Source organism: Alternaria conjuncta (assembly GCF_024043145.1).
Source record: "Alternaria conjuncta strain BMP 0040 chromosome Unknown scaffold_3, whole genome shotgun sequence".
NCBI lineage: Eukaryota > Fungi > Ascomycota > Dothideomycetes > Pleosporales > Pleosporaceae > Alternaria > Alternaria conjuncta.
This window is the reverse complement of record NW_026250092.1, coordinates 2,406,126-2,432,271: the sequence shown is the minus strand read 5'-3', so window position 1 is coordinate 2,432,271 and position 26,146 is coordinate 2,406,126. Positions and strand designations below refer to the sequence as shown.

General features: G+C 52.8%; 10 protein-coding genes across 10 annotated transcripts; 5 read left to right on the top strand and 5 right to left on the bottom strand.

Moving 5' to 3' along the window:
- Positions 1-258: 258 nt before the first annotated feature.
- On the bottom strand, positions 259-2,205 carry J4E85_002797 (uncharacterized protein; the record flags this gene model as incomplete). The annotated part of the gene is made up of 2 exons (XM_051467071.1): positions 259-2,088; positions 2,137-2,205. The coding sequence occupies 2 exons, from the start codon at positions 2,203-2,205 to the stop codon at positions 259-261; spliced, it is 1,899 nt and encodes a 632-aa protein (XP_051329926.1).
- A 276-nt stretch (positions 2,206-2,481) lies between these two features.
- J4E85_002796 (uncharacterized protein) lies at positions 2,482-4,065 on the top strand (the record flags this gene model as incomplete). Its single annotated transcript, XM_051467070.1, has 2 exons — positions 2,482-2,832; positions 2,878-4,065. 2 exons carry the CDS (start codon positions 2,482-2,484, stop codon positions 4,063-4,065), a joined length of 1,539 nt encoding a protein of 512 aa, XP_051329925.1.
- A 1,775-nt stretch (positions 4,066-5,840) lies between these two features.
- J4E85_002795 (uncharacterized protein) lies at positions 5,841-6,425 on the bottom strand (the record flags this gene model as incomplete). Its single annotated transcript, XM_051467069.1, has 1 exon — positions 5,841-6,425. The coding sequence occupies one exon, from the start codon at positions 6,423-6,425 to the stop codon at positions 5,841-5,843; it is 585 nt and encodes a 194-aa protein (XP_051329924.1).
- Positions 6,426-6,697: 272 nt separating this feature from the next.
- Positions 6,698-8,101, bottom strand: J4E85_002794 (uncharacterized protein; the record flags this gene model as incomplete). Its single annotated transcript, XM_051467068.1, has 3 exons — positions 6,698-6,799; positions 7,027-7,660; positions 7,710-8,101. 3 exons carry the CDS (start codon positions 8,099-8,101, stop codon positions 6,698-6,700), a joined length of 1,128 nt encoding a protein of 375 aa, XP_051329923.1.
- A 592-nt stretch (positions 8,102-8,693) lies between these two features.
- On the bottom strand, positions 8,694-10,047 carry J4E85_002793 (uncharacterized protein; the record flags this gene model as incomplete). Its single annotated transcript, XM_051467067.1, has 2 exons — positions 8,694-9,932; positions 9,991-10,047. The coding sequence occupies 2 exons, from the start codon at positions 10,045-10,047 to the stop codon at positions 8,694-8,696; spliced, it is 1,296 nt and encodes a 431-aa protein (XP_051329922.1).
- A 2,346-nt stretch (positions 10,048-12,393) lies between these two features.
- Positions 12,394-15,921, bottom strand: MIP1 (DNA-directed DNA polymerase gamma mip1; the record flags this gene model as incomplete). Its single annotated transcript, XM_051467066.1, has 1 exon — positions 12,394-15,921. One exon carries the CDS (start codon positions 15,919-15,921, stop codon positions 12,394-12,396), a length of 3,528 nt encoding a protein of 1,175 aa, XP_051329921.1.
- Positions 15,922-16,230: 309 nt separating this feature from the next.
- J4E85_002791 (uncharacterized protein) lies at positions 16,231-17,178 on the top strand (the record flags this gene model as incomplete). The annotated part of the gene is made up of 2 exons (XM_051467065.1): positions 16,231-16,909; positions 16,955-17,178. The coding sequence occupies 2 exons, from the start codon at positions 16,231-16,233 to the stop codon at positions 17,176-17,178; spliced, it is 903 nt and encodes a 300-aa protein (XP_051329920.1).
- Positions 17,179-17,655: 477 nt separating this feature from the next.
- On the top strand, positions 17,656-18,585 carry J4E85_002790 (uncharacterized protein; the record flags this gene model as incomplete). The annotated part of the gene is made up of 1 exon (XM_051467064.1): positions 17,656-18,585. The coding sequence occupies one exon, from the start codon at positions 17,656-17,658 to the stop codon at positions 18,583-18,585; it is 930 nt and encodes a 309-aa protein (XP_051329919.1).
- A 4,155-nt stretch (positions 18,586-22,740) lies between these two features.
- J4E85_002789 (uncharacterized protein) lies at positions 22,741-23,712 on the top strand (the record flags this gene model as incomplete). Its single annotated transcript, XM_051467063.1, has 2 exons — positions 22,741-22,826; positions 22,881-23,712. The coding sequence occupies 2 exons, from the start codon at positions 22,741-22,743 to the stop codon at positions 23,710-23,712; spliced, it is 918 nt and encodes a 305-aa protein (XP_051329918.1).
- Positions 23,713-24,658: 946 nt separating this feature from the next.
- On the top strand, positions 24,659-26,040 carry J4E85_002788 (uncharacterized protein; the record flags this gene model as incomplete). Its single annotated transcript, XM_051467062.1, has 2 exons — positions 24,659-24,954; positions 25,008-26,040. The coding sequence occupies 2 exons, from the start codon at positions 24,659-24,661 to the stop codon at positions 26,038-26,040; spliced, it is 1,329 nt and encodes a 442-aa protein (XP_051329917.1).
- Positions 26,041-26,146: the final 106 nt, after the last annotated feature.

Below are 26,146 nucleotides of genomic sequence, written 5' to 3'. Positions count from 1 at the left end.
ATGCGGATGCGGAATGCTTTTTGGACCCTGATGGAGGTGCGGCTCGGGTCCTTTCCGAAATCCGACAGAAAAACAGCAGGAGCGTGCGTCACAGGTGCATGGAACAAGCAATCGAAGTACGGGGGTAGCTACCCGGACCAAAAGCAACGGTGATATCGAAGCTTGTGTTGCGATTATTGGTGTCTACATCTATATGGCTGCTGTCACCTTCCAAAACAGCTAGACTACATGTCCCATACCATTAAACATACATATGCGCTATGCTGCAGGTCTTAGTCTGCTCCCTGCATGACCATGTGCCTGAGTCGACGCACCATTTGCTTTGATCTCCAATCTCTTCCCCGCAATCTCAAGATTCTTCTTCAATTCCGTCGTCGGTGTGCCAACGCTGCTCGCTGTGACGGTACTGTCCATGCTTCCTTTTCTGGAAAGTACACCATCCTGCCGTAACAGGCCTTTGATGCCGCCCGCCTTCCGCGCTGGAAGCTCGCCCTTTCCAGCGGTAGCGACGTAAAGTAGGTACTTCAGATTCGGTAGTGTGTGGCGGATATCAACCGGACGTAGGCCAAGAGAGTTGGACAGGATCTCAATGTTCTTGTTGAGGAGGAAGACGCCGTACTCGAAGCGATACCTGACAACGTTCTTCATGTAGAGGGGGTAAGTGCGTTGAGGATTCTGGTTGGCCTGCGTGACGGCGAGTGGATCGTCGATAGTCGATGTCGAGCCGTGGGGCGATATTGGATACGGTAGTATGACGGAGAGATAGGGCGATAGTGAGTTGACGACTTGCGCGACGTATCCCAACGCTGCCGAAGTAACGTCTGGATTTACTTCGTCGAAATTGGAGTTCGGTAAGAGAAGGCCTCGTATCGTGAATGCGAGCGCTTTGCCTTGAACAGGCTCGATAGGGAAGATCCTGAGGAGATCTTCGCACACCCTTCGCCGTTGGCCAGTGATATCCTCAGCAGCTTTCTCAATGAGTTCCTTACTCTCGGTACACTTTGCTCGTTCTTCATCAAGCGCGGCCTCGGCTTTCGCTTGCAACTCCCGCCCCGCCTGCATCTTCTCTCGTCGATATTTGATGTTGGCTTGAAGCTCGTCCCGCCTTCTCCGCGCAGCCACCACTCTCCTCTTCTCAGCAGTAACAGCAGCCTGGACGGTCCGCAGACTTTCCTCCGTCTCCGGGACTGCCTCGACCGTGCAGATATCCTCCTTGTTCGCCGCAAGTATGCCCTCAATCTCGTCGGCGATCCGATCCCGCGTAGTCAGCGCATCCTGGATGCAGTCGTCTAGTGTTGATAGTCGCATCAGCGCATCGTATGATGAAGAGGTAAGGGCCTTCCCGTCTGGGTTGTTCTTCGGCGGTGCGAGAAGTTCAGGGCGCATTCGCTCCTCTACCGGCAGATCCGTAAAGCTGGTGTAGATTCCGTCCGTCATGTGGAAGAGTATGCAGTTCTGCGGAAGTGGGTGTCTGAAGCTTCCAAGCGTCCTGCCTATAAACTGCAGCGACCTGAACTGCACCGTGTAGTCCATAAGGTACTGCCAATCCTGCATCGCCTCGCTCTTCGCCCACACCCTCACAGTAAGTTTGTCGAGTCGCGTGACACCAGGGCCACAGGGTCCGAGATCGAAAAACTTGAAGTTTGGATTCATCGCCTTCTCCGCGACCTCTGAGATGTATACCGGGTCGTCCTGGTCCTCGACATGCAGGCTGAAGAAGGTATCCGCCATGCGCCCGGCGGTGATGTCTTCGAGCTTCTTCTGGCGGAATAGCGGAGTCGCATTGGTCCATTCCATAGTCGAGCGCCGTCGCAGTCCCCTTCCATATCCGGGTCTGGTCGCCGTGCTCGGGATGGGTTCGCGCAAGCCGCCATTGCTGCGCCGCGTGTCCTCGGGAGAGGTGAGGTCGCTCGAAGATCGCGAATGCGCCAGGCCCCTGCTCTCTCTCATCGCCAGCGCCTTGGTGGGCGACTTGAGCGTACTCGGTATAGCTTCATCGTCGATGGTCCGCCCGCGCGACTTTGGGGGAGATAGGCTAAGCGTGAGGTTGCGGATGGTGATGCCTTGGAGGTGTCTGAGCTTGCGATTCTGGCAGACTATCAGCGACTACAACCCTTGTATTCTCGACGCGCATACATATGCAAGCAGCCACGGGCGCTCACGTGGTGGAGACTTGGGCTCGGCTGCCTGGGACTCGCCGGCCATTACGTCGCTGATCTGGGTGATGGGCAGGGGCGGGGACGGGATATTTCAAAGAAACGTATCATTGAGGCATTGCTATAAGTTGGATCAATCGCCCCAGCAATCGCAATGACGCAGCGCATAGTAAAGCTTGGAAGCTTGCTGGTGAACGCGTGTTTGGAGTTCCCAGCTGTCGTATTGGATCAAGCGGACCTCCGCGGCCTGGCCCGTGCTTTTTGAGACTCGCAACTTTCATCCACCACCATCGCGGCGGCCATTGGCATCACCACCCCCGCCGCCATGCCTCGAACTCTTGCCCGGCTGCGGTACAAGCCGCCGCTACAGCCCATCTCCCTTGCCAGCCCCACCGCCGCCAGCCGTGTCACCCCTCAGCATGTTGCGCATATGCAAAAGCAGATCGCTGCATATGTTGAAAGGCAGTCAAATCCGCAGCACCTCCGCATCCAGACCGTCGTGAACGAAAAGGCGAGACGACAAGCGACCGCCCAGCATGTAATCTCACCGGTCAAGCCCTACACTCTTCGTGACGTGGTAGATCCGGAAGGCACTGCCAAGCACGGCGAGATCATCTACATTTTCCGCAACACCAAGTCGAATCAGATCATCTACTCGCTGCAGGAACTATTGGATGTATGCAGAAGTCATCAATTGTACATCTGTATGCTAACTTCATAGAACCACCACCTCGAACAACTTCCCTTCATTGGCAAGCACTCGAAGCCACCCGCCCTACGGCCAGACGAATGGGTACCCCACTGCGTCCTCACCTTCCCTACCCCCAGCCAAGGCCAAAATGCTTTCCGCAAGCTACGCGAATTCCGCAGACTGCACGAGACTGCCTGGGACAAGACGAACCCCGAGTTCAAGCGCATGGACAAGAAGACGAGGGTCAAGAAGATCATGGACCAGCGCGCCAACACCAGCGCCGACTTGGCCGAAGTGCTGCGGATACAAGAGGCGCACGGTGCCAAGACGGCCGAAGAGCAGGCAGAGCAGGAAAAAAAGGTATCGACTTTCCTCGACAAGCGGTGGGAGCAGATTGACGCCCTGGCGAATGCGGGGCTGGCCAAGGCGAAGCCCACGGATAACGTCAAGTGGCTGCAGGGCCAAATACGGTCCATGGATCACAAGCTGAAGATGAAGCACCACCAGAACGAGGCCGATCAGAAGAGCATAAAGGCTGCCAAGGAGAGCCTCGAGACCCGCCTGGGGAAGCTGCAGTACGCTCTGCGAAAGGCGGAGCAGTTCAAGAACCTACAAGAAGACCTCACCAAGAGATCAGCGCCAGCCAACGAACTCGGCGCTGAGACGAAGTTGTATGAACTGAAGATCCAGGCCCGCACCCTGCAGGAGGCGCTCGACAACCCCGATCCTACACGTTCCGAGGCAGACCTTGAGCTTGATCGCGAGATTCTCGCTGGCCATCGTGCTGAAATTACCACCCTCGAGCAGGCGTTCGAAGCAAAGGCGCAGTCTAAAGTCGGCAACCACTACATCGCCCGCTCCGTCCTGCCCAAAGCCCTCAAGACACCGCCCGTCAAGCCCTACACACTCGAAGGTGTGAGCGTGCGGTGGGCCGACATCCAAGACGCCCTCTACGCAGCCGGCAAGTGGCCCGCAGCCATCGAGCACGAGCCTCTGGAGATCAACAAGGCGCGCGGCGAGACGTTGATGCTTTCTGCCGAGGAGTACGAGGCTGAGAAGAATATCGAGATTGGACGGGTTATGGATGCGCTGAATCTGAGGGAGGGCGAGTATCTGGAGGAGAAGGATGGGCTGAAGAGTTCGTTTGATCGCCCGGCACTCAAGAGCGGGATTGCCATGTCGATACCGCGGGATGCGTTTAAGAGGGCGACTGTGTAGGATTGGGTGTATTGTATGTAACAAAGTATCTTGTATATGTACTTGTGCTCACATGTAAACGCATTTCATTCATACTGAATGCACCGCCCTTGTCTGCACCGAGTCGCCTTTTTGTTCGCACCTCCATGTCATCGCATTGGCGAAATATTGTTTTGGTCGCTCGCCATCGCCGTTTTGCTGCGACACCGCACTGGACATGTTTGTCAGGCAAAGGCTGTGCGCATCACTTGCTTGCACTTCACTGTGAAGGGAAATGATACTACCAAACTTCTCCTACTATCTCCAATCAAATGAAGCGCCGCCGAGAAAGAAACGAACATCTACGGCTTGTCCAACCAGTTTGGTTTTGTGACAACGCAACCAGTCAGGAACTGCAGCGCTCGATCACGTTCTTTGTCTGTGATTTTTGGAAAGCGTAAAACCCATAAGCGTCTTCTCCTGCCGTTTTGAGACACAGTAAAGAGAGACAAGAGGCCGACGAAGGACATTCCGCATCCAATTCTTTGTTTTGGAGAATACTTCTTGCAAGTGAAGTTATGAAGACGTGAAGGACCGGCAATGGGCGAAGTTTATATACCCACAATCGTGGGCACCACCGCAATGGGTTCACACCTTGCAAAATCCGTTGCCAAGGGCCAGGAAGCGTTCCCAAACGCCATGGATGTCAACGTGTGTACTTTGAACAAAAGCTGAGCTTCGACTCAGCCACATATAGCTGATGATCTGATTTTTTGATAGAGTCAGGTTCGCGACAAAGTCCCAGAAAACAAAGACATGGGAACTTGTCTAGAGGTATTTTGGTGAAATGTAGAGGTCGTGTGAGTATAAGAAGGAAGGGAGGTGAAGATGATGTTGAGTTTATATACCCGCAATCCAGAGCAGCGCTGTCATACACATGTCTTTGGCGTTTCTTGAAAAGGCAATCGCGAGACCGCGCAACGAAGGCATGAAGTACTGTGCATCAACTTTGAACAAACTTCCATGTCTCGCGTTCTCACATATCGAGAGAGACTCATGCTTTCAGGTCGAACCGGACTTGCGACGAAGGCGAGGCAAACGCAGACATTGTCCATGGTAACGGAAGTTTTTGATGAAATGGGAGACGTTGTGTGGGTAAGAAAGAAGCCTGTGAGGAACCCGTGAGCTGTATATATCCGCACGCCCAGGCAGTACTAGCATGACTTTATCAGAATGCGACTTTTGATGACAGTATTTGAGCTCGCGCAAGGAAGACATGTCTTTTCACTGAAGTCTTTTGTACAAGCCTCACGTCGTGCTTCGCACATTTAGTACACGTTGGGACTTTTGAGTTAAATCGGACTTGGAGACGAAGGCGCGAAAGGCAGAAACATGTCGAATGCCTACTGCGCCTTTTGGAAAAAGAAGTTTTGCTGTGGAGATGAAGAGAGAATGCTACACGGAGAGCGAAGGTTTTATACTTGCGCAGGCCATGCAATGAACTACATCAGCCCTTTCTTCTCGTTGCTTAGGAGAAAGGAGAATATTTCGACGGTAAAGGTCATGACGCGAACCGTGATTCGTTGCAACGAGTGTTGATGTCGTGGTCCACACATGGCGCCAACCTTTGGTGTTTTTGATCGAGTGTGCCATACACGATGAGAGCGCAGAGGCCGCGGACATGAGGATAGTCGGCTCTATCTTTGGTAGAAAAAGTAATTGATGTGTGCGTGAAAAGAGATACTATAGACGGCGAGACAGTTTTTGCATCTGAAGTCTGAATCATGTTCTGCAAAGTTGAAATCAGTACTTCGATGTCATAACTGTATACGCGCCTGATCGAGCAATGTGAGGAATATGTTATCAAAGCCCATTTCCTCTAAATTAGTGACCTTTTGGATTGCCTTCCTGATCTTCCATTCCGGCTTATCGGCTTTGTTCGCGTTGAATAGGTCTTGGAGGATATCATCGACCGCCGAAGTTGTCCGCTTGCACGCACTAACGGCGTCGTTGGTAATCTTGCTGAGATTGTTGATTCCTTCCTCGATCACCATCCGGCGTGTTGTCATCCAGGCACCGTAGTCTTCCTTGGTAGGGACGCACTCTGCTTCGCCTCCACCGACGCGCTTGGCCAGGGCATCCATTGCTACACTTCCTTCGCGAATGGACTGGTCACCTTCCTCTATGACTTCTTGACGCTGCTGCTCGATTGCTCGCTGGAAAGCGCCCAGACGCTCGGCGATGAACCCTTCCACGGTCGCAACGTTAACTGCATCGTCATCCTCGTAAGCTTGAGGCCAGTTGTCTGTGGAGACTCTCGCAGCGACAAACGCGTCTTGGACGAACTGGTATAGGCTCTTTCGTAACCGAAGTGAGACCGTATCTCGGGTCGCTGTCGACATCGTGTTGCGTGTTTTGGTATGTGGTGAGGTGAGATGTGCGACAAGGGCGGAAGACCAAGGAAGGATCAGAGACGTGTGAAAAGTGCGAGGCAGGTGCGTAGCAAACACGCGTGGCTGTCACGCCAGCGATTCCAGGAAGGTACGCAAAGATCTTCTGAACACTCGCGCAATCTGATAAAATGTACTGTAACTGGGGGGCATGAACACACAGCACGTAGTCAAATGTCGATGCACTGCCAGATTGTTGACCTGATGTATTCATCGTGAGTTACCTACTTTCCTCCTGACATTATGCTTTTCTCAACTGCGTCTTTTCTGTGTTCTACGCTGTCGTCACCGTCGCCGCCGTCTTCGCCCAATGCAAACCCCAAAGGCTACGCAGACATGTCAAGCTGCTCGAACAACCGCGTAACTAGCCAAAGCTGCTCCCTGTCTACGATGAGAGTGCGTCATACCTGAGACGAGGGGACATACCAAGCCTAGCGTCAACGGCGTCGATGTAAGAACGCAAGCATATGTCGAATCGTTGAGAATGTCTAGAAATGCTCATGGAATTGTTGCTCGCGGAAATGCGAAGCTCATCTAAGAGCACTCTACAGACATCCTGGTCGGTGCGATACTGAGCGACAAATGTCTCCAGAAATGTCTTGACTCGTTGTTGTGTACTGCCGTCGTAGAGTTTGGGGTGGTCCAAACTAGTGCATGCATCTTGGAGGTAGGCGTCTAAGACCCCCTCAAGAGCAGCAACTGCCGCATTTTGCTGATCATGCGCCGCACTTTTCTGATCGCGAACAGCAGCGTTGACACGGTCGAACAATAGGTCGAGCTTGAGCTCGATGCTTGTAGATGAGGGTAACGCTCTTTCAAGGATTTCAGGAACTCGTCGGTCTATCTGATGGTGTAGACTGATTTTCAGTTTCTCTGAGGCAAGGATGCGTCTCCTCATGGAGCCGAGCACTCGGGCGAGCATGAACTCTTCTCCGGGATAGACCTCGCCCAATTCAAGCTCCTGGCTCACCTCGATCAGAAGTGCCATCATACGATCCAACAGTTCTGTCATAGTTCCAATGGTGAAGACCAGGCCGTCCATCTCGGAGTTGACATTTTTCTTAGCTGGTCGAAACCATTTACCCTTGCGCTCAGCAACTCCGCCGAGAGCGCTTTGAAGAGTGACCCCGAGTCGTTTTACGATCGCCTGATGAACACTCTTTTGTTTCGCGATCTCTTCGCTCGACCTGCGACACTGTTAGTAATCTAGTGATACCGATCATCATCATCACTCACTTGTTGTGTGCTTCTCCGAGGTCAGCCTCATTTTTGCGCTTAAGATCCTCGTGTTTGATCTCGAACTCCCGTCTCTGCTTCTCCAGAGCTGCTTTGAGGCCTGCGGTGTGCTTGGTCTCCATGTCCTTGAGGTCTGTGGTGTGCTTGATCTCCACGTCCTTGAGGTCTGCGGCGTGTTTGGCCTCAACATCCCTGAGCTTGTGACGAAATGCGGCGGCTTGTAGTAGAAGAACGCGAGATTGCTTCTCGTCGGCGTGCTCCTCGGCGTGACGCTTGGTGAGAGCAGTCTGTTTATCGAGTTCCTCTTCGTGCTTGTTCTCGACTTCGGAGGGCTGGTAGGGCTGCGCAGCCGCTTGGTGCACCTGCCTGTTCGGGTGGGCAAGGGTGCGCATATGGGCAACGAACCTGTCCGTGCAACCCACCATTATCCTTAGACCAGATAGGTCGCGAGTTCAGGCGTAGAGAGATATGAATGAAGACGAGAGAGGGGAAGTGTGAATACGAGCTGGTTTGGGTACCGACTATGTAAGTCCAGGCAGGGGCGCGCGAAGAGATTTTCGCGCTCGTGGAATTGTCCAAGCGTGTTACTTTTGAGTGAAAGGGACACAGTTGTAAACTGCAGATTGCATCTCACAGATATGTATATTCAGATAGCGACGACGTCTACCAATCACGGCAGTTGACCAAGATCTAAGATTTGAAACAGAGTAACTTGAGCTGGGGTACATGTGTTGTGAAAGAAAAGAGTTCAAGGACGGACATGTGATAAGCTGCAAAAGTTTAGGTAATCATGAAATTTCAGCGTCGGTTGGGGAAGATTACTCAACTGCCCGCGTCAATACAAGCTGTAATAGCATCTGACTGTGCCCAAAGATATCAGCTAGCTAATGCAGCCATGCTATTCTTTCAACGACCACTCCAAATTACCTACTACTTCAAATATATCAAACCACACAACCCAAACAAAAAGGTACGTGGCAGTAATCATGATGTCCCAACCTCAGTGAGCGCCTTCGTCGTCTCCATAGCGAACTTCTCCAACTCCTTGAACTCCTGGTACTCGTCCGGGAAATTCTCCTCAAACTCCTGCCAATCGTCTAGCAGCCGGTGCTCTTCTCGAATCTCCTCAACGGCTTCACGCATGCTCTGGAGCCTTGTCTTGAAGTCCGTGATTTCTTCCATTTCTGCGCTCATGCCGGCCTCGTACTCGGCCTTCTGCAGCTTCTTACGGGAAGCTACCTCTTTCTCTAGGGTCTTGTCGTAGTCGGCGTAATCTTTGACCCATTGGGTGTTCGCCATCCACACATTTCCGCGTTCCTGGGGCTTAGACCTGCTCAGGCTGAGGCTCAAACTACTGGCTTCTGCTTGACCGATGCTGAGGCCGCCAGCGAAGTAGTATGCGCGTGCAAGGCGGGCAAGAAGCATATAGGCGACAGGACCGCCAGTGTCATCGGGGATAAGACAGATGGTGAAGTGATGCATCTCGACCGGGTTGAAGTTCTTCCAGCTCTCAAGACAGCATTTGGTGAAGGCGAGCAGTGAACTCGTTCCAGTCAAGGTGTCTCCGTGTTGCGACCTATCTTGATGGCCTTTGCTTGCGTAGCCGATAAACTGCAGGGAAGGAATATAGGCCTTGTTGTCCTTCTCGGCCTGGTCGGCGAGCCGAGTCAGCGCGCGGGAAAAGCCTTGCAGCACTCGCTTCTTTCCGACATCGACGTCGCCTTTGCTGCCCTCGATGAAGTGGCGCCGTCCGCTGATGGTGTAGCGAATGTGCCAGTCTTCACCAAGCGCCTTCTTGTCGATCTCATACGCCATATCCGCAGCGCTGTCTGTGCTATATTGATTCGCGTACTGCATAGCGACCAAAGCAAGGTCGCGTGCGTGAGCGACGGAAAGTGCCTCTTGTCCCACACCAACCGTCATCTGTCGCAGATAGATAGTCGCCTGGCTATCGGCGCGGTCTTCGTACGACTGGATGACTTTGCGCAGGTCGCTATCGCCTTTGACCGTGGCGTTCACGTCTCCAGCACACATGGCTTTGAGTATCGCGGGTTCGACGGTAGACAAGGCGTCATCGGAGACATTGGTCCAATCTTCGAGGCTGCAGCGCTTGGCGAAATTGTTGTCGGTGAGCTTCTCGTCATCGTACGCGGCGCGGACTAGAGGCAGCCATCCATCCTCGTCAAGCATCAAGGCGAGCTTGCTGTACTTAGAATGATCAACCTAAGCGGGCGTACCGTGTCAGTTCATTTCCAACACAGCTCGATAGCGGAGCTCTCACGTGTTCTTGGGCCTTCTCCTCCCACTCGTCAAAGGGTATTTCGAATGCGGCGTTCATCTTTATCCTTGCGTCGTGGTCGGCGATAAGATGGGAGATAGGATTGGAAAAACGGGGAAGGCGACAGTGAGATAGCCAGGTAGGTGCAGGCCGCAAACACTCGTGGTAGTCACGCTAGCGACTGCACGCGTCCAGGCAGGCGCGCGAAGAGATTTTCGGAACCCGTGACATCATTGAGTGAAAGGGTAGGAGCGTCCGGCTACTCTGCTTGTGTTCATCTCATCTCGTGCGTCTGCCGGCTTCCCGGGATCTGCGATGTCGTCGTCACTCGCAGGTGCCGAGGAGTCAATCGCTTCAAAAGGCTAAGGCTTCGCGCTGCATCAATATTTGCTCTGGCGATTTGAGAGTATACGGTGATACGAGAGAGTCTTGCAACATGGGGAGCTGCTTCGGCATGTTTGAAAGGGCCCACACAAGAGACCCAACTCCATGACTTCTTTGGCTTCTAAATTTGGTAATTCTTCATGCAATGCGAGATTATATGTTTACTCGTGCTTCGGATTGTGGAATGAATAGACAGCTCAGCGGGAAGACGCTATTAGAGGTTCGAGAAACTCTTTTGATGTTATGAAGACCTCAAATGAGTGGCCCAGGCACATCAAAGGGTCTCGCTCATGTTTTGAGAGACAGAGACAGGAGGAACACCCCCATAATATTCTCTGCAACTGCTTTTGGTCATTACTCCCGAAGTGCGAGGATGCTTGGTGTTCGTCTCTCACATGGCGACGAGAAGATAACCTTGGAAACGCCTCGACGAGCGGACGCCATTTTGTCGTTACGATGTTGTTCTGACATCGAAGGAACATTGCGAGGCGTGCCGAAACTTGCAATCATGGAAAGTCGAGGACTATTTTCCGAAAGACCGCGCGAAGCCGGCTCATAGTAATGACCACAGTAGAGTTTGGATATTCGTAAATTGTAGAAGATGTTGTAACAGTCTCGGACTCTCTGCTCACTATATGTATTTGGGGAATCATCGAGGCGGAGTGCAATACTGAGTTTGTGGCGCTGTTTGGATGTACGAGATGTGCCGCAAGAGACGAAGGAAGGCCGCACACGAGGAGCAAACTCCATGTTGCCATTGAGAACAGCTTTTGAGAGTATTGCAATCCTGGTGGATATGATGGAGTTCGCGGAGTTGCACACGCATAAGACGGTCGAAGACCACGCGAGAGAAGGACGCCAACTTCATGACATCTTGATATCGTTCTTTTTGGCGTTTTCGCAGAATAAGGAGAGAACTGAGGACGTTCTTCGTGCGCTGAGAGGGATAAATAAGGTGTTCCGGAACGAGCTGCTTTCAAAGCAACTCAGGTGATTTCTTGTTTCGCTGCGCTTACCGCAGCGGACAGCGCAAAGAACATGCGAAGCTCTTCGTTTGTTTTGGAAACCGAGAGAAGGCCAGCAACTCCATCAAGCACTGTCTTCACGTTTTCATTTTTTCGCAAAGAAGAACGAACACATGAAAATAGGCGAGTGTCTTTTTAGTGATAACTAAGTGGAGAAGAGATGTAGTCCCTTCCTTCGCTCGCCAGCAAGAATATATAGTCTTCTTGGCACTAGCTAAGACATCTACATCCTCTTTTCGCGCGACATGCTTTTGTTCATCAAGCGGCGTAGAATATACATGGATAGTAATAATTTTAGAACAATGCCCATCGCAGTCCGAGGCGAACACATAGAAACGTTCCATAGCGATTTTGGACAACCAGAAACGTATGTGTACCTCAAGCGCCATCTTAGTTTCGACATTGAAAGCGCGACTCGATGCCAGCACACTCCTGGCCCTCCTCTATCTTTCGAAACGACAGCCGGTTGAAGTCATGTCGACGCCAGGCCTAAGATTTTGGAGGTTGAGAGCACGCGAGCAGGCGGACACATCACTTCGCAAACGTGGAGTTTTGGGAAAGAACAGAACCAGAAGCCATGTAATTCCTGATATCTGGTTTTCGACGTCGATGTCGAAAGCGGAAGGAAAGGCGAGCACATAACCGAGTTCACCGATGTTTTTCGAAAAGCCAGACCAGCAAAATCATCCAAATTGGCTGTGTTCATTTTGGCGAATGAGGATCGGAAGGTATGATGAAGAAGAGAAGAAGGAAGGCGTGGAGGACGGCCTTTTATACCCCGCTCAGTCACGCGACTGCGGAATGGGGACGGAATCGGAAGAACGCCGAACCAAATGTCCATTTGTGGAAGCAACGATGCGCCGAACCTATGCAAGTAAACCAGACGACGCGCCGCCCACCTAACCCGTTACCCATCCCAATACATAGAGTTTTGCCGTACATACATCTTACACAAAAAAGGGTACAAGAAACATAACATACACCACATCTGTTCTTCCTAAACTCTTGCGCTCCTGACCGCACTCCTATTATGCGTCGTATACCCGTTCTGCCACCACTCGCTTCCAGTCGCAGCTTTGCCTTTGGCCTTCGTACTCGCATTCGCGCGCTTGTACACCTCGCGCCAGGGGTCATGAGCGCTCGATTGCTTGGTCATTTTTTCAAACTGCTTAATCTCCCTCTGGATCTCACGGTTCTCTTGCTCGATGTCTGAGACTTCGTTGCCGGCTGTGCTTCCACTCTTGCTCTTCGTCTTGCTACTGCTTGCACTGCGTGGTGCTGGCGTCGCACGTAGCGGTTTGAGGATGTCGCGGAGTTCCTGATCGGAGGAGGAAATTTGCGCTTTGAGATACGCCATTGCTGTTGGGTCGCCGACTGCATCGCCGCGTGAAAGGGTGGACATGATGGGTGTGCGGGGGGTGAAGGCGTGAGTGTACTTCTCCGGTGTTGGCATATCGGCTTCGCTGGGTACGAAAGCGGGATCAAGGCGTGCTTCTTCGCCCTTCTCCAACAGCGCCATGATATCCAGACTCTCACCATGCGGGATCTTCTCCTTGTTGCTCGGCGTGATACAATCCATATCCACCTCCTTTCGCAAGACGTGGTCAATGTCGACGGCGGAGAAGTAAGCGCATGATTGGGGAAGTTCGTTGATACCCATTTGCTGGCTAAACATTGCGCGTGTCCAGACGTTGGCAACCTGCAGCGCCATTGCCGCTTTATATCTGTCTTCTTCTTTGACGAGGTATCGGATCTCGTCGTGCACGGTGATGGCGAGGCGAGCGTCGAGGCCGTATCGGCGGGTGAGGTAGTCCATGGAGACGATTAGAAGATGGAGGTAGTCAACGCCGGAAGATTGGATCGCCCAGTTGATTCGACTCGTCATGAAACCTCCTTTTGACAAGTACCGCCGTTGCAGGGCTTCGGTGATGGCAGCGCCGAGGACAGGTGTGCGGGGTCGTTCTTGTTCAGCAAAGTCTTCCAACTTGTTAAACACGAAAGATTCAGTGCCGCCGCGCCAGAAGGCTCGTTCGTGGAGTTGTTTGCGGTTCGTCTTCTTGCCCTTGGTGTTTTTGTAGAGATCGTCTGCTGTTTTGGAGGTTTGCTCGTCCGATAACGAAGGGTTGAACTGGCGGAGAAGGGTAGACGCAAACTTCAGTCCCGCGCCGTAGATACGTCCGTAGTTGAAGACTTTGGCGTCGTTTCGCGAGATGCCCAGAATAGCGGCTGTGCGAGAGTGCAAATCTGTACCTGCTGCCTTGGTGCCCTCCAGCGTCATGAAACCGACAGCATTACCGCCGTGGAGCTTGAACGTCGCATCGCCGATTAAACTAGCGATCCAGAGTTCCTGCGAGTCGACATCTGCTCCTACAAAGCAGTATCCTTGAGGAGCTCGTACCATGGACTTCAATTCTGACCCAACACGATTCTTCTTCGCGTTGCTAGCCGTAAGCCATGTATTTTCAACCGATCTCCGCGTGACGGTGCCCATTGGTATGATCTGTGGAAGGATGAAGCCGACCTTCTTCCCCGCGCCTTTGCCGGATGCAGAGACAAGTTTCGGCGGATTAGGCACTTCCTTGTTGTAGACGACCATCTGATTCGTGATTCTCTCCCTCGCACTGATCCAGTACGAACAGGATGCGTTCATCTCCAGTGCTTCCTTGGCATACGCATACTCCGACCCCAGCTTACCCTTCTCGAAATACTGCAGATAGCCCTTGGCGAGGGGGTTGGCGCATCTCGCGAGTGGCCCGTCCTTGTGCGGAATCTTGTAGTAGACATACTCGCTATCATCGCGAAGCTTCAGGTTCTCTTCCTCAGACATGTCCAAGACCTTCAACCCCTTGTCGTCGTAGGCAAAGGCCTCGTCTACGGGCACCTTGTACGTCCATCCATGTATATCCGACCACACCAGAGGATTGCCATCCCAGGCCAGCTTCAGTAGAATCGGCGTGATGCGTGTTCGTACGGTAAGAGCCATCGGGGCGTCGTTCTTGGCAAAGAGATCCTTGTACCACTTTGGCATACCAGGCTTCTTCTGGCGGGCTGCTGGTCTCGGCGGATCGCCCTTCTTCTTCCCCTTTACCATCTTGACCTCCTGCCCTGACCAGTCCAACTGACTCAGCCAGGGATCGTTCTCATACACCTCCGGCTGATCCTTGACCTCCAGCGCCTTCTCTGTCAACGCCACCAAGCGCTCCTTCACAGCATCGTCGAGCTGCTTATATGTCGCTTCGGCGTTGTTGATATACGCATCCCACGTCTCGTTGACAGGCAGAATCTCAGCGGCCAGAAATCGCAGTGCGGCAAAACTAACAGGATGAGGACATGTCTCGAGAAAAAGCGGAAAGACCTTTTGATATACACGATGCGTGATTTCTACATCAGCGGCACAGTAGGAGAGCAGGTCGTCCAGCATGTCATTGACAACCGCACGGTCTTTCTCACCAAAGTACTCCCTCTGCGCCTTGTCGAGCGTGATGTTGCAATGGAACTTGGCCACATCCCGTAGCGAGTTGATTGCGCTTCTTCCCATCCACAGCTCTTCTTCAGTTGGAGGAGCCAAGACCGTGGAGAGGCCAGCATTCTCCTCATCAGTCGCTGCCTTGTCTTGCTTCTCCTGATCCTTCCTGTTCTTCATCCACGACGGGCGTTGGCGCGAGCACATGCCGTTGGAAGCTACATGCAGGGACATGGTATCGACGAACGCGTTTTTCGATTGCGCGATATTGTACTCCTCCGCTATCCTAGCCCTGTCGTATCCGATGTTGTGTCCGACAATGACGCGGGGGACTGAGGTGTCGCCCAGTGGGATGAGGTGGCGATCTGACTTGGTCTCGCCCAGCAGCCACGGCGATAACCAAGCATACCAGGCGGTAGGACTGGCGGCACATGCCATGCAGGCGAAGGGCGTCACTTTATACATGACTTCGGTGTCGAACGTGAGCATCGTCTCGTCGGGCGCATCGACGGCCTCGGTGGTGCCGTCGCTGTTGTACTTGGTCCAGCCGCTCCGTCGCACCCATTTTGTTGGCTTTGGTGGAGGATTCGCCCATGCCAGCTTCTTTGCCATGCTTAAGTATGGTTCCGCCGTATCCATGCCCAGCTTGTAAAAGTGCTCGTCGAGGCTGGTCCCTTGTAGTTCGGGCAGGTCAAACCCAACCGGCGGGGTCTGGTCCTGGTTCTTGCCGAGTAAGTCATGGCGACTGAGGTGGTCCTGCGAAAGCGCGACGAGTTCGGGCGGTGGTTGGGTGCTTGCGCCGGGGAAGACCTGCGAGTGGATGTGCGAGGAAAGATGCTGAACGCCGATGGGACTGAAGCGGGCTTCCGAGGGGACTGACAAAGACGCATTGACTGTCGCACCACTCAGACTACCCCTTGCATTACTACCGTCTGCATCCGGAGATTGTGTAGACTGGACTGTGGCGAGACATCGTTTGGAGGCGTTGGCGAAATGTGATGGCGCATGGACGGGTCGCGGTCGGGCGGCGTGGGCGGCAAGGGAGCGACATGAGCAGCGCATCGTCAGACTGGAATACGGCGGTCACTGCATGGCGTCGGCGGGTTGAGTCGTCGTAGTTGAGGTTGCAATTCGGTGTCGTCATGTTCAGTGTCTAGTTCACCCGCAGACTCTTGGCGCGGTGCAGTTCCCCTCAGCCCTACGCGATGCATGATATAGCACGCCCGAGCCGAATGGCGGCCGCTGCTTTTGCGTCACCAAGCCCCCGGGACTGCGACACCATGCCCAGACCAGCAGCTACTCAGATGGTGAAGGAGCACGTTGCCCTTCCTGACCTGCCCGCTGCCGCCCCCTCGGCCTGCGCTCGCCACCATGTCGGCCGACCGCTCTCACAGGGACGACGATGACATAACCCACCCACTCGACGACGCCAACTTCGACACCCCCGAGAGCCACCACCACAACCACTACTCTCCTAACCACTACTCCCCCGAAGCCTTCGACTTTGGCGAGCTCTTCGGCCACTACAGCGCCCCCGCCGACGACGCCCAGTTCGACGACGTCTACCGCGCCCCGCCCGTGCCCTACTCCACCGGCTTCTTCGACCACATCCTCAATCCAGCCGGCCTCGATCACGGACGCTATTCTCCCTTCGCTTGGCGCCCCTACAGCTCATTCACCGGAGACATGCCGCCCGCCACACGCGCACGGCCTGACCGTCTCGCAAATGGCTACGTCGACCTCACAAGCGCCCCCGAATCACCGCCGCGGAGGAGGAAGCCACAGTCGCCCACCCCGGGCCCTTCAGCGAAGCGCCAGAAGCGGGACGATGGATCAGCTGCGGAAGTCAAGCAGCAGAGCGCCGAGCCCGAGAAGATTGAAGAGCTCGACCTGACGGAGCAGAAGACGCCGCTGCAAGAGGCCCTGCAGAAGCAGCGGGAGGATGCTGTCAAGGCGCAGGCAAAGCCAGAGGAGACCGTCACCACCTTCAACTCGTTCAACTGCGTCATCTGCATGGACAACCCTACAGATCTTACGGCTACTGCGTGTGGTGAGTACAATTCATGTCATCTTAAGTGTTTCACTAATCGTTCAGGCCACCTCTTCTGCCACACCTGCCTCATGGAAGCCCTCATCGCCGGCGAAAACCGCACTGGGCCCCACGAAACGAAGCGCTCGCAATGCCCCGTCTGCCGAAAGACCATCAGCCGGAATAAAGCGACAGACGTCATACCTCTGCTGCTGAAGAAGGGTCTGGCTACACAGCCGAGGAAGAAAGTGGTTGCACCAGCTGCCGTACCCGCACCCAAGGTAGCTTGAGCACTTGGATTTTGTGATACTTTTATCGCTTCACTTGGCTTTATTCAAGGAATATAATGCTAAGCCCTCCCAGCCAGTCAAAACAGCCAAGAAACAGGCTCAAGGCCCACGCCGAACCACGACGCGTCGCACGAGACGGGAAGACGACGTGGAGTGGGTGTGAGACGGTGGAGTAGATGACAGGGGAGGATAACAATACGGGCTGGGAGGGAATGGGAGCTGTGATGAAGAGCTGAGGCTGGTCATGTTTAGGTAATCCACCATCGCGACTTCCTCACCAGCGTGTCGATAGGCCGGCTGTCTACGGACTGCATTCGCACTAGCGCCATCACGATGACGTACTTCAATATCTCGTACTACCAGATTACAGAAGAAGAAAGAACTCTGAACCCACCGAATATCCCCGTCAACTACCAACTCCCCTCCACCTCTTTATTTCAGTCAATTGTTTTACAATCCCATCACCTACCACCCAACATGTCAGACCCCAAAAACACCTCCTCCATTGCCATCCTCGGTGCCGGCGATGTAGGCGCCACAATCGCATACAGTCTCATCATGAACCCCGTCGCCGGCGACATCCTGCTAGTCGACCCCAAAGAAGAAGTCAGAGACGCTCAAGTCGCCGACCTTTCCGATGCCACCTTCCACGGCAACACTAGCACTAGGATAAGAGCAGGTACGCACAAAGAAGCCGGACAATGCGATATTGTCGTCATTGCTGCCGGTGCGAAGCAGAAGAAGGGCGAGAGTAGGACTGATCTCATCGGCCGCAACAAATCCATTCTTGAATCCGCAATCTCGGATATGAAGCCGTTCCGCGAGGATACTGTACTTCTGCTAGTCGCCAACCCTGTCGACGTGCTCACCTACTTCGCCCAACAATACTCCGGTCTACCCAAATCGCAAGTTATCGGCAGCGGCACTTTCCTGGACTCTGCGCGCCTTCGCGGTATCCTCGCGTCCAAGGCGGAAGTCGCAGCCTCCAGCATCGAAGCGTACGTCTTGGGGGAGCATGGTGAGAGTCAGTTCGTCGCCTGGAGTCTGGCTTCTATCGGCGGCGTCCCGTTATCTTCTGCGTTATCTTCCAAGCAATCAGGCGCGTTGGATAAGAACGCCATTGCGGAGGAGACGAAGAACAAAGCCACGTCTATCATCGAGAACAAGGGCGCAACGAATTACGGTATAGGCGGCGTTGCAGCATCGATATGTAAATCCATCATCTTCGATGAGAAGATTGTCAGGCCGGTCAGTACGTATCAGGAAGATCTCGGCGTGTGCTTGAGCATGCCGGTAGTTCTGGGCAGGAAAGGCGTGGTAAGGGAGATGAACATGCCGCTAGATAAGCAGGAGAAGGGTAAGTTGGAAAGCAGTGCAAAAGCGCTGAAGGAGGTGATTGAGGCGTAAAGTGATGCATGGTCTTGATGATGGTAGAGGCCGTGGGGCGACAATGGTGGGGGTTACATGTGTTAGCCATCTGATCTTTCGGGCTGAGAGTATGCATAAAAGGCCGACTTTTGTCTACTCTCTTCTTCTTTCCTATCATCCACTCCAGAAGGGATTTTCCAAAAGGGACGTGGATATATTCTATGTTCTCTCCGAAAGCTCCTCTTTTCTAAAATGACACTCGAAGACCCTCATGGCTTCTCCGCCTCTCCGCGCTGCTCTCTACCAAAATAATCCTCTCTTGAATTTATGTTCTCTCCAGAAAGTTCTCTTCGAAAACGGCCAGGGGGAGAGGCCATGGCTGGTCCAACTTTCCGCGCTGGCCCCCTCAAAATCGACGAGATAAAGTTCCCATGTTCTCTTCTGCGATTCCTGTCTTCTAAACGACCTCTACCCTCCAACATGGCCGCTTCTATCTCTCGGTACACTGTTTATTACCAAAACAGGATCAGAGCTCTTGGATGTTCTCTCTGGGACTTCCTTCTTCCGAAAAATCGATCGCGCACACACAATGACTGCTTCGCACATTTTATCACCAAAAACTGCCTCGGAACACATGCACGTTTGCTTTGAGAATCTTCCTTCTCTAAAAATTCATCATCGGACGTTCCATGGCTGCTGTCCTCCTCTGTATTCCTCATCTTCTACCAAAACATACTAGGGAGACTTCCATGTCGTCCCTTGCAACTGTCGTCATTTCACCCAAAACTTGCAGTTGCGATACTGATGTTGCGCCTGGCAAGATCTTTCCCTCAAAAAGCCGGCAGCCGTCAATGCCATGGCTGCGTCGCTCGACCTCGGCGCATCTCTGGCAAACTACAAATACAATACACAGCCTGGAATGTGGTCTCCGAGACGTTCACCTTCTTGAACTATCCGTTGACATATCCATGGAGTTCAGCGACTCTCTCCTGTACACCCAAAAGATCGATTTGTCGGGAACATGTCTTCTCTGGTTCGCTCTTTCCAAAATCGAATCCGTATCATGGTATGACTGCGTCGCTCTCGAGGTCTCTCTCAGCATAGATCCATCAACTAAAAACACCATGCCACGGTTTAATGTTCTCTCTGAGAGGCTTACCGTTCCGACCTAGTTGCTAATACCTCCACTGGATACCTTGGGGTTTTCTAAATGCATCAAAAACATACCTCCTACGCTCAATGCGATCTCCGGTTCGTTTTTCCCAAAAGCAGTATGTGACAAGTGCATGACCGCTGTTCCTCCAAAAAGATGGACTCATACCGCTGATGTTCAGTCGTCCTGCTGGTTCCAAAATACACAAAGCCACTCTTGATGGTGTGGATGTGCTTCTTCTGCTGACTCTGTTAAAATATGTCGATCGACCTGGTCGATGACTGCCGCTTTGTCTCGCTTTTCTAGCATATATGGTTAAAAAAAAACCAACTGGCACTGCGTATGTTGAGTCGTTTCGCTCGGTGTTGAGCTAAAATCTTGCAGTAAGAACCTGATATTCTTCCTCTGCCGATACCACCAAAACGGCATCCGACCGGCTAGACGGCTGCTGTTCTGTCTCGTCTCTTCGGCGAACAGCTCCAGCAACGCCTCAAAACAGCATACAATCTCGCGATATGTTCGTCCGCGGTCCTTTCGCCATTCAAAAACAGCACTTCAAGGGCGCTGAGGCTAGCGCATGAGACATCCAAGTGGGGTGTGAACTGGAGCCTACCGCCTACAACACCATGTTTCCGGGCTCTTGGATTGTTTTGAGACCTCGGTATCCGCCTGCACCCATCTTGCGACGAGCATCCAGAGGTGTAAAGTCTTCCCACTTCGCAGATTTCTCTCCTTCTTTACTACACACCTACCAGAGTGTTTCTTCAAAATGAGAAAGATTTCTTGTGGATGTTCGGTGCTCTCTGCGCCGTTTCCAAAATTCCAAAACTGTGACGAGACTGTGGCATGTTTGTCGCCCGTCCTCCCGCCTTTCAATACCAAAACTCTCCCAGCCAAGATTTGATGTGAACGAAACGACTTGGTCACTCCTCCATGAGCATCGAAATGCAACAAAACACACTCCTATGATCGATTTCTTCCGTGCTCTACGCATTACCATCTCTCTGCCTAGGCCTGAAGCGGACGCTAAGCCGTCCGAGTGTATACAAACCACGTTCCGACTCCGTTCTCCTTCTGTTCATCAATCCCAGGCAGCCTCTACAAAATTGCAGCTGCCGCACTGTCATGGTCGCCCTCTCTTCCGGTTTTCTGCATCCAAAAACTCGAGGCAGGGATGATATATTCGTCTCTCCTCTGTCCGGCGCGACATATGCAAAAGTACTTTCTTTGTGATTTATACACTGGAAAGACAGGAAGACCATTAGCATGTGCCGCGAAATGCTCACAAGATCGAAAACATGACTGTTCTCTTGTGCCTTCTTCGACGCACAACAACTTCGACGGTTCAAAAGCCATCACTCAAAACAGACATGTGTTTGTTCTGTCAAAAAGCCATGACGACCAGGGAATGACTGTGGAGTAAAGTCCGCTGTGCAAAACATCGTGTCGACGACCTCATGCTGTCTGCCGGTGCTCTAGCTGCCACGCCATTTGCGTGTTAGCGTGTCGGTGGGATATAAAACACACCTTCTTCTGCCTGCTTCCCCTTCTTCATCACACCCCACTGGTTCTTTCTCCAAAAATCCTAATCGTCGGATTCTATGTGCGCTCTTCCCTGCTCTTTCAAAAAGTGCAATTGCACCGTGCACATGGTCGCTCTTCTTTGGCTGCTCGCTCCCCAATCTCGATTGATTCGACACACTTCAAAGATGTCTGGCAGCTAGTACATGTGGAGTGCTCCTCCAAAGATACAATCTCCTACTTCTTTCAGACATCATTACTTCTCTAAATTGATAGCAGGGAATATGATGACTGCGGCACTTGATCGTCTCCAGAATCCGAGTGAGTACAAGTAGATGACGTTGCTCGTCTGGATCATTCGTGATTCCCTATCAAAACGCTTGAAGATTGGGTAGCATGGAAAGAGTAGAACGAGGGCCTCACTTTAAGCACCTGGACGTCTATGTAAAGCTCAATATTTCATACTTCTCTCTTCTTACCTACACATCGCCCCCTTGCTACCCAAATGAAGGATGCGAGCATGTATGTGCGCTTGTTTCTTCTCTCAAAAGCTCCGAGTACTATGATATGTGTCCTGCTCTCCTCTCGCTTTCTGAAAGGTCGCGACTTCAAAACAGAAAGTACAAGCAATGATGACTTCGTCTCTGCCACGTTGTAGCCTGGAGATATGCGCAGTCATTTCGAGCGACATTTGCAACATTACGAGCGCACGTATTCTTCAACAATCCATGATACGTCAAAGCTACATACTCACGATGGAGCATGTAGGGGATTCAGTATGCTGTAGAGGCGTCTATCAGCGTGAATGAATGCGCGGAAGCGGGGTAGCGGCCAGATGGCTATCCAGGAAGTCTTACAAACTTCCAAATCCAGCACCACCGAGATCCATGTCTTGTCTGCTCCAGGAAGGCCTTTCTACCGCTGGGACGTCGTGTTCGCCACCAACCAAGTAGTACATCACCGTGTCGCTGCAGTGTGGCCCGAATGAAGTCTTGGTTTCGCGTGATCTGCTTGACGTGCGAAGTAAGTAGAGCTTGCGCTTCGTCATCCTTGCGCTCCCTCACGTAGGCATACTCGTCAATGCACTGACAGAGGAGGTCGCGATATTGCGTCTCGCAGATGAAGCATTCGCATGGCGCTTGATAAAAGGTCGCAGTGCGGTCACTGGGTGTGCTTGATCTCAACAACTCCGCATTCCAAGGCATGTGCGCGGGCGCTTGCTTGGTGGCTTGCACCACTGGCAAAACCAGGTACGACGGTCAGTCGGAGCGAACAAAATTCTTAGTACAGGGCTTCTGTCGGCGGGTATGTCGGATGAAGTGCTGGCGGTGGCCGCGAGGAAGACTGTGACACCGATAGCACACTAGGCGAGCTAGAGGACGTGGGCCGTGCACAAAGTGAAGGTTAGAAAGATCCGATACGGCGAGAATTTCGCTCCCCAACCCGCGCAGAGATCTTTCAAACAACGACATCCGCGCGCACCGGATATTCGACTCCAGTGCATCGTTCCTTCCGCCGACATGAAGGGAGGTCTTCGACATCGTCTGCGTCGCTGGTACCGCGAGAAGCGCACCACGTTCTCATCGAGCTCCAAGACCACGTCCAGGTCAGTCACTCGTAGACACCGTTTCTATTTTGCAGTCACTGACAGATCGTAAAGCTCAGAGATGCATTCAGCATCGCCCAACGACGCGCCCCGATGTGAGCCAGCAGATCCTACCCTCGCCAACAGCGCAACCCTTCTCCTCCGGTTGCCCGGCGAGCTACGCAACCGTATATACGAGTACGCGCTTCAGACCGACAACGACTTGCAGTTCACCTTCCATGGGATCAAGCACTCATGCTTCGTCGGACTCGGCGCATGGGACTGCTACGAGGACCTCAACCAGCTGAAATTGACCTGTCGCCAACTATACAAAGAGACCGCAGGGCTGGAGGCCCAAGTTAACCGAGTGCACTTCGTTAGCCACTGGAGTCATCGTGACCTCGGGCCTGGAGAACAATTCCTGACGTTCATCCAACACTCCGCAGCGAATAAACGGGGACAGTTCCGTAACATTACACTTTGGGTGGACCAGTTCCCATACCAACAATCGCTTGAACGCCGAGGTATCCTGTTGGAGCTAGCCGAATACTGCCGGCAGCATCCTCATGTCAACATCCGCTATGTCGTCTCGGACCTGGACAAAGTCGGGTTTTGGATAGATGTTGTTTCACGTGGCTTGTATCTAAGCTCAGTAATATGCAGAGAGGATCGGCGTTCGGTCGCAACTATGGCGTGCAACCGCGTGCTCGATGATATGGAGGGTGAAGACTGGCTCGAGGACGCAGATGCCGTTGCGGCATTCCGCGTATCCAACCTACAGTTTTGGTTAACCACGATGGATTTCACGGGCTCTGAGTCTTTCCAGCGAGAACTCGAGACCGTACCCTGGCTCGATGCTGATGTATTCCTTGAGGTAGCGGGGAGGTTGATCGACGAAGTAAGCTGAACACGTCTGCAGACTACTCTAGGTCAAAAACATGCAAAGTGGGCGTTCTAACGTCAACTTAGATCCGGAAATATTAGGTCTTTACCTGTTGTTCACTTGAATGGGGAGTTGGCGCTGTTGTTCTGGGGATGCGTGGAAGGACGGCGGTGCGGAGATTGAGATCCCGACAAGCTTGAGATGACGATCGAAGCTTGGCACGCTAATGATGGCGCCAGGCATCGGTAGCGCGTCTCCGATCTTCTATCGATGTCCACATCAGCACGATCACATAGAAAGAACGTTGAACAACATCTTTGCGCCCTTTCGCCTCATGCAAACCTGAACGCAGTGTCTACTTCACACTCACGATCTCAAAGCATGCAAAAGATGCGTCGTCACCGGGTCGCAGCGGCTTGACTCACAAGACCAGGCGTTCACATGCTTACGCGACAGTTCCTTCTTTCTCTCACTATTTGCAATAAACCTCCAGAATCCATGACATGAGCATCGCCATCATGCTCGTCGGACTTCTAACATTCCTGTCGCCACTTGCATGCGACAATGAGGTGTCGCGATGCCCAGGGTCACCAAGCATCACCCAGTCGCACGCGTCTTCTACTACTACTACGGCGTTCGCGTTCGCCGCCCCAAAGAATGACACCAGTGTCAGACTCTCCTCGCTGTGGAGTATCTGGGTTCCAACCTCACAACCCAACGATGTCTTGAGTCCTTTGTGACTGCCGCTCAACCCCCTCGGCCGAGCACGCTGAAGTTATCCACACAATCGGGTGTACTTCGGTTCCCGAGATCTACTCACAGTGTGCTATGGACATGTCAAGTATTCATCGGCAGTTCCATGACCCACAAACGCCTGAATCGATCTAAATGTCGCATGTACAGATATATAGGGTTTGAGAGTTTGTCGGCCAAGTGGAGAAAACGACATCCATCCTCACAGTCCACAGCAATGGCAAACCAACCCTTCAAAGTCATTGTGATTGGCGGCGGGCCTACTGGGCTAACAGCTGCCCATGCGTTACACCTAGCAAACATCGACTTTGTCGTTCTGGAGCGAAGAGACGATGTCGTTATCGATGTGGGCGCGAGTCTCATTCTCGGAGCACATGCCATGCGAATAATGCAACAGCTTGGTTTACTTGACAAACTACTTTCGATCGGTCAAAAAGTGTTGAACAACAAGTCCTTCACTAAAGATGGTAAGAAGTTCGCAGATGGTACTTCCGTCCAGATCGTCAAGGAGAAGTAAGTCCTAGCCAACAGTCAACACGTCTTCAACTCCCACTGACTCAGCACAGCTTCGGCCTCGAGCCTATCGCATTCCATCGCGCCGAACTCGTACAAGCCCTGCTAGAAGGCCTTCCCGACGAAGCAAGAAAGAAATACCATGTTGGCCAGAAAGTGGTCGACATCGCGACAACCGAGACCGGCGTCGTAGTCACCTGCGCCAACGGCACAACGTTTACCGGATCTATGGTCCTCGGAGCCGATGGAGTGCACAGCCAAACGCGCAAGATCATGCACAAGCTCTCAGCAGAAGACCGCTTCTCAGCCTGCCGTAACCCAGAACCGCCCTTCTCCGCCCACTACCGTTGTCTATGGTCCAATATCCCACGGCCATGCGCAGCTGGTTTGGGAAACAACACACAGGGTAAAGACCGCTCTCTCATGTGGATCACTGGTCGGGAACGCGCTTGGTTGTTGCTGTACGAAAAGCTTCCAGAACCGACCCAGGAGCCGAAACGATATACAAAGGAGGAAATGGATGACTTCGCCGCTAGCTTCGCAGACTGGCCTGTCAATGACGACTTGAAGGTCAAGGACATCTACGATAGCTCGACCGCAGGCATGTCGAATCTAGACGAAGGCGTGCTCGAGCATTGGAGCTTGGGACGCATCGTGCTCGCCGGCGACGCATGTCACAAGTTCACACCGAATGCAGGTCTAGGTTTTACAAACGGTATCCAGGACGTCGCATTGCTTTGCAATCTACTACACAATGCGACGAAGTCAAGTGCAGGTTCCGATATCAGCTTCGACGAACTCCAACAGATCTTCTCAGAATACCAGTCCTCGCGAAAAGAGCCAACCGCATTTGACTTTGGCGTCTCGGCTGCCGCAACTCGCAGTCACGCTTGGGCTACCCCAATCTACTGGTTTGTGGGCAGATTTATCTACCCGCTCTACGCTTTTCAATGGCTTTTGATGAAGTATGTTGTGGCCCCGCGAATGAAGCAAAGTAGGGTGTTGGACTACGTCTTCGGGGAGGACCGCATACAAGGCCGCATTCCATGGGCCTATCCTATCCACACAAAAGGGAAGGATCTGTGATGGCAGTATAGTTGGTGCAGCATTAGTTAATGGTAATGGATTGGTGTTCTATCACCTTCGACAGCACTGAGTGATCGGCGGCCTTGCACAAGCTCTTCGTGGCTGA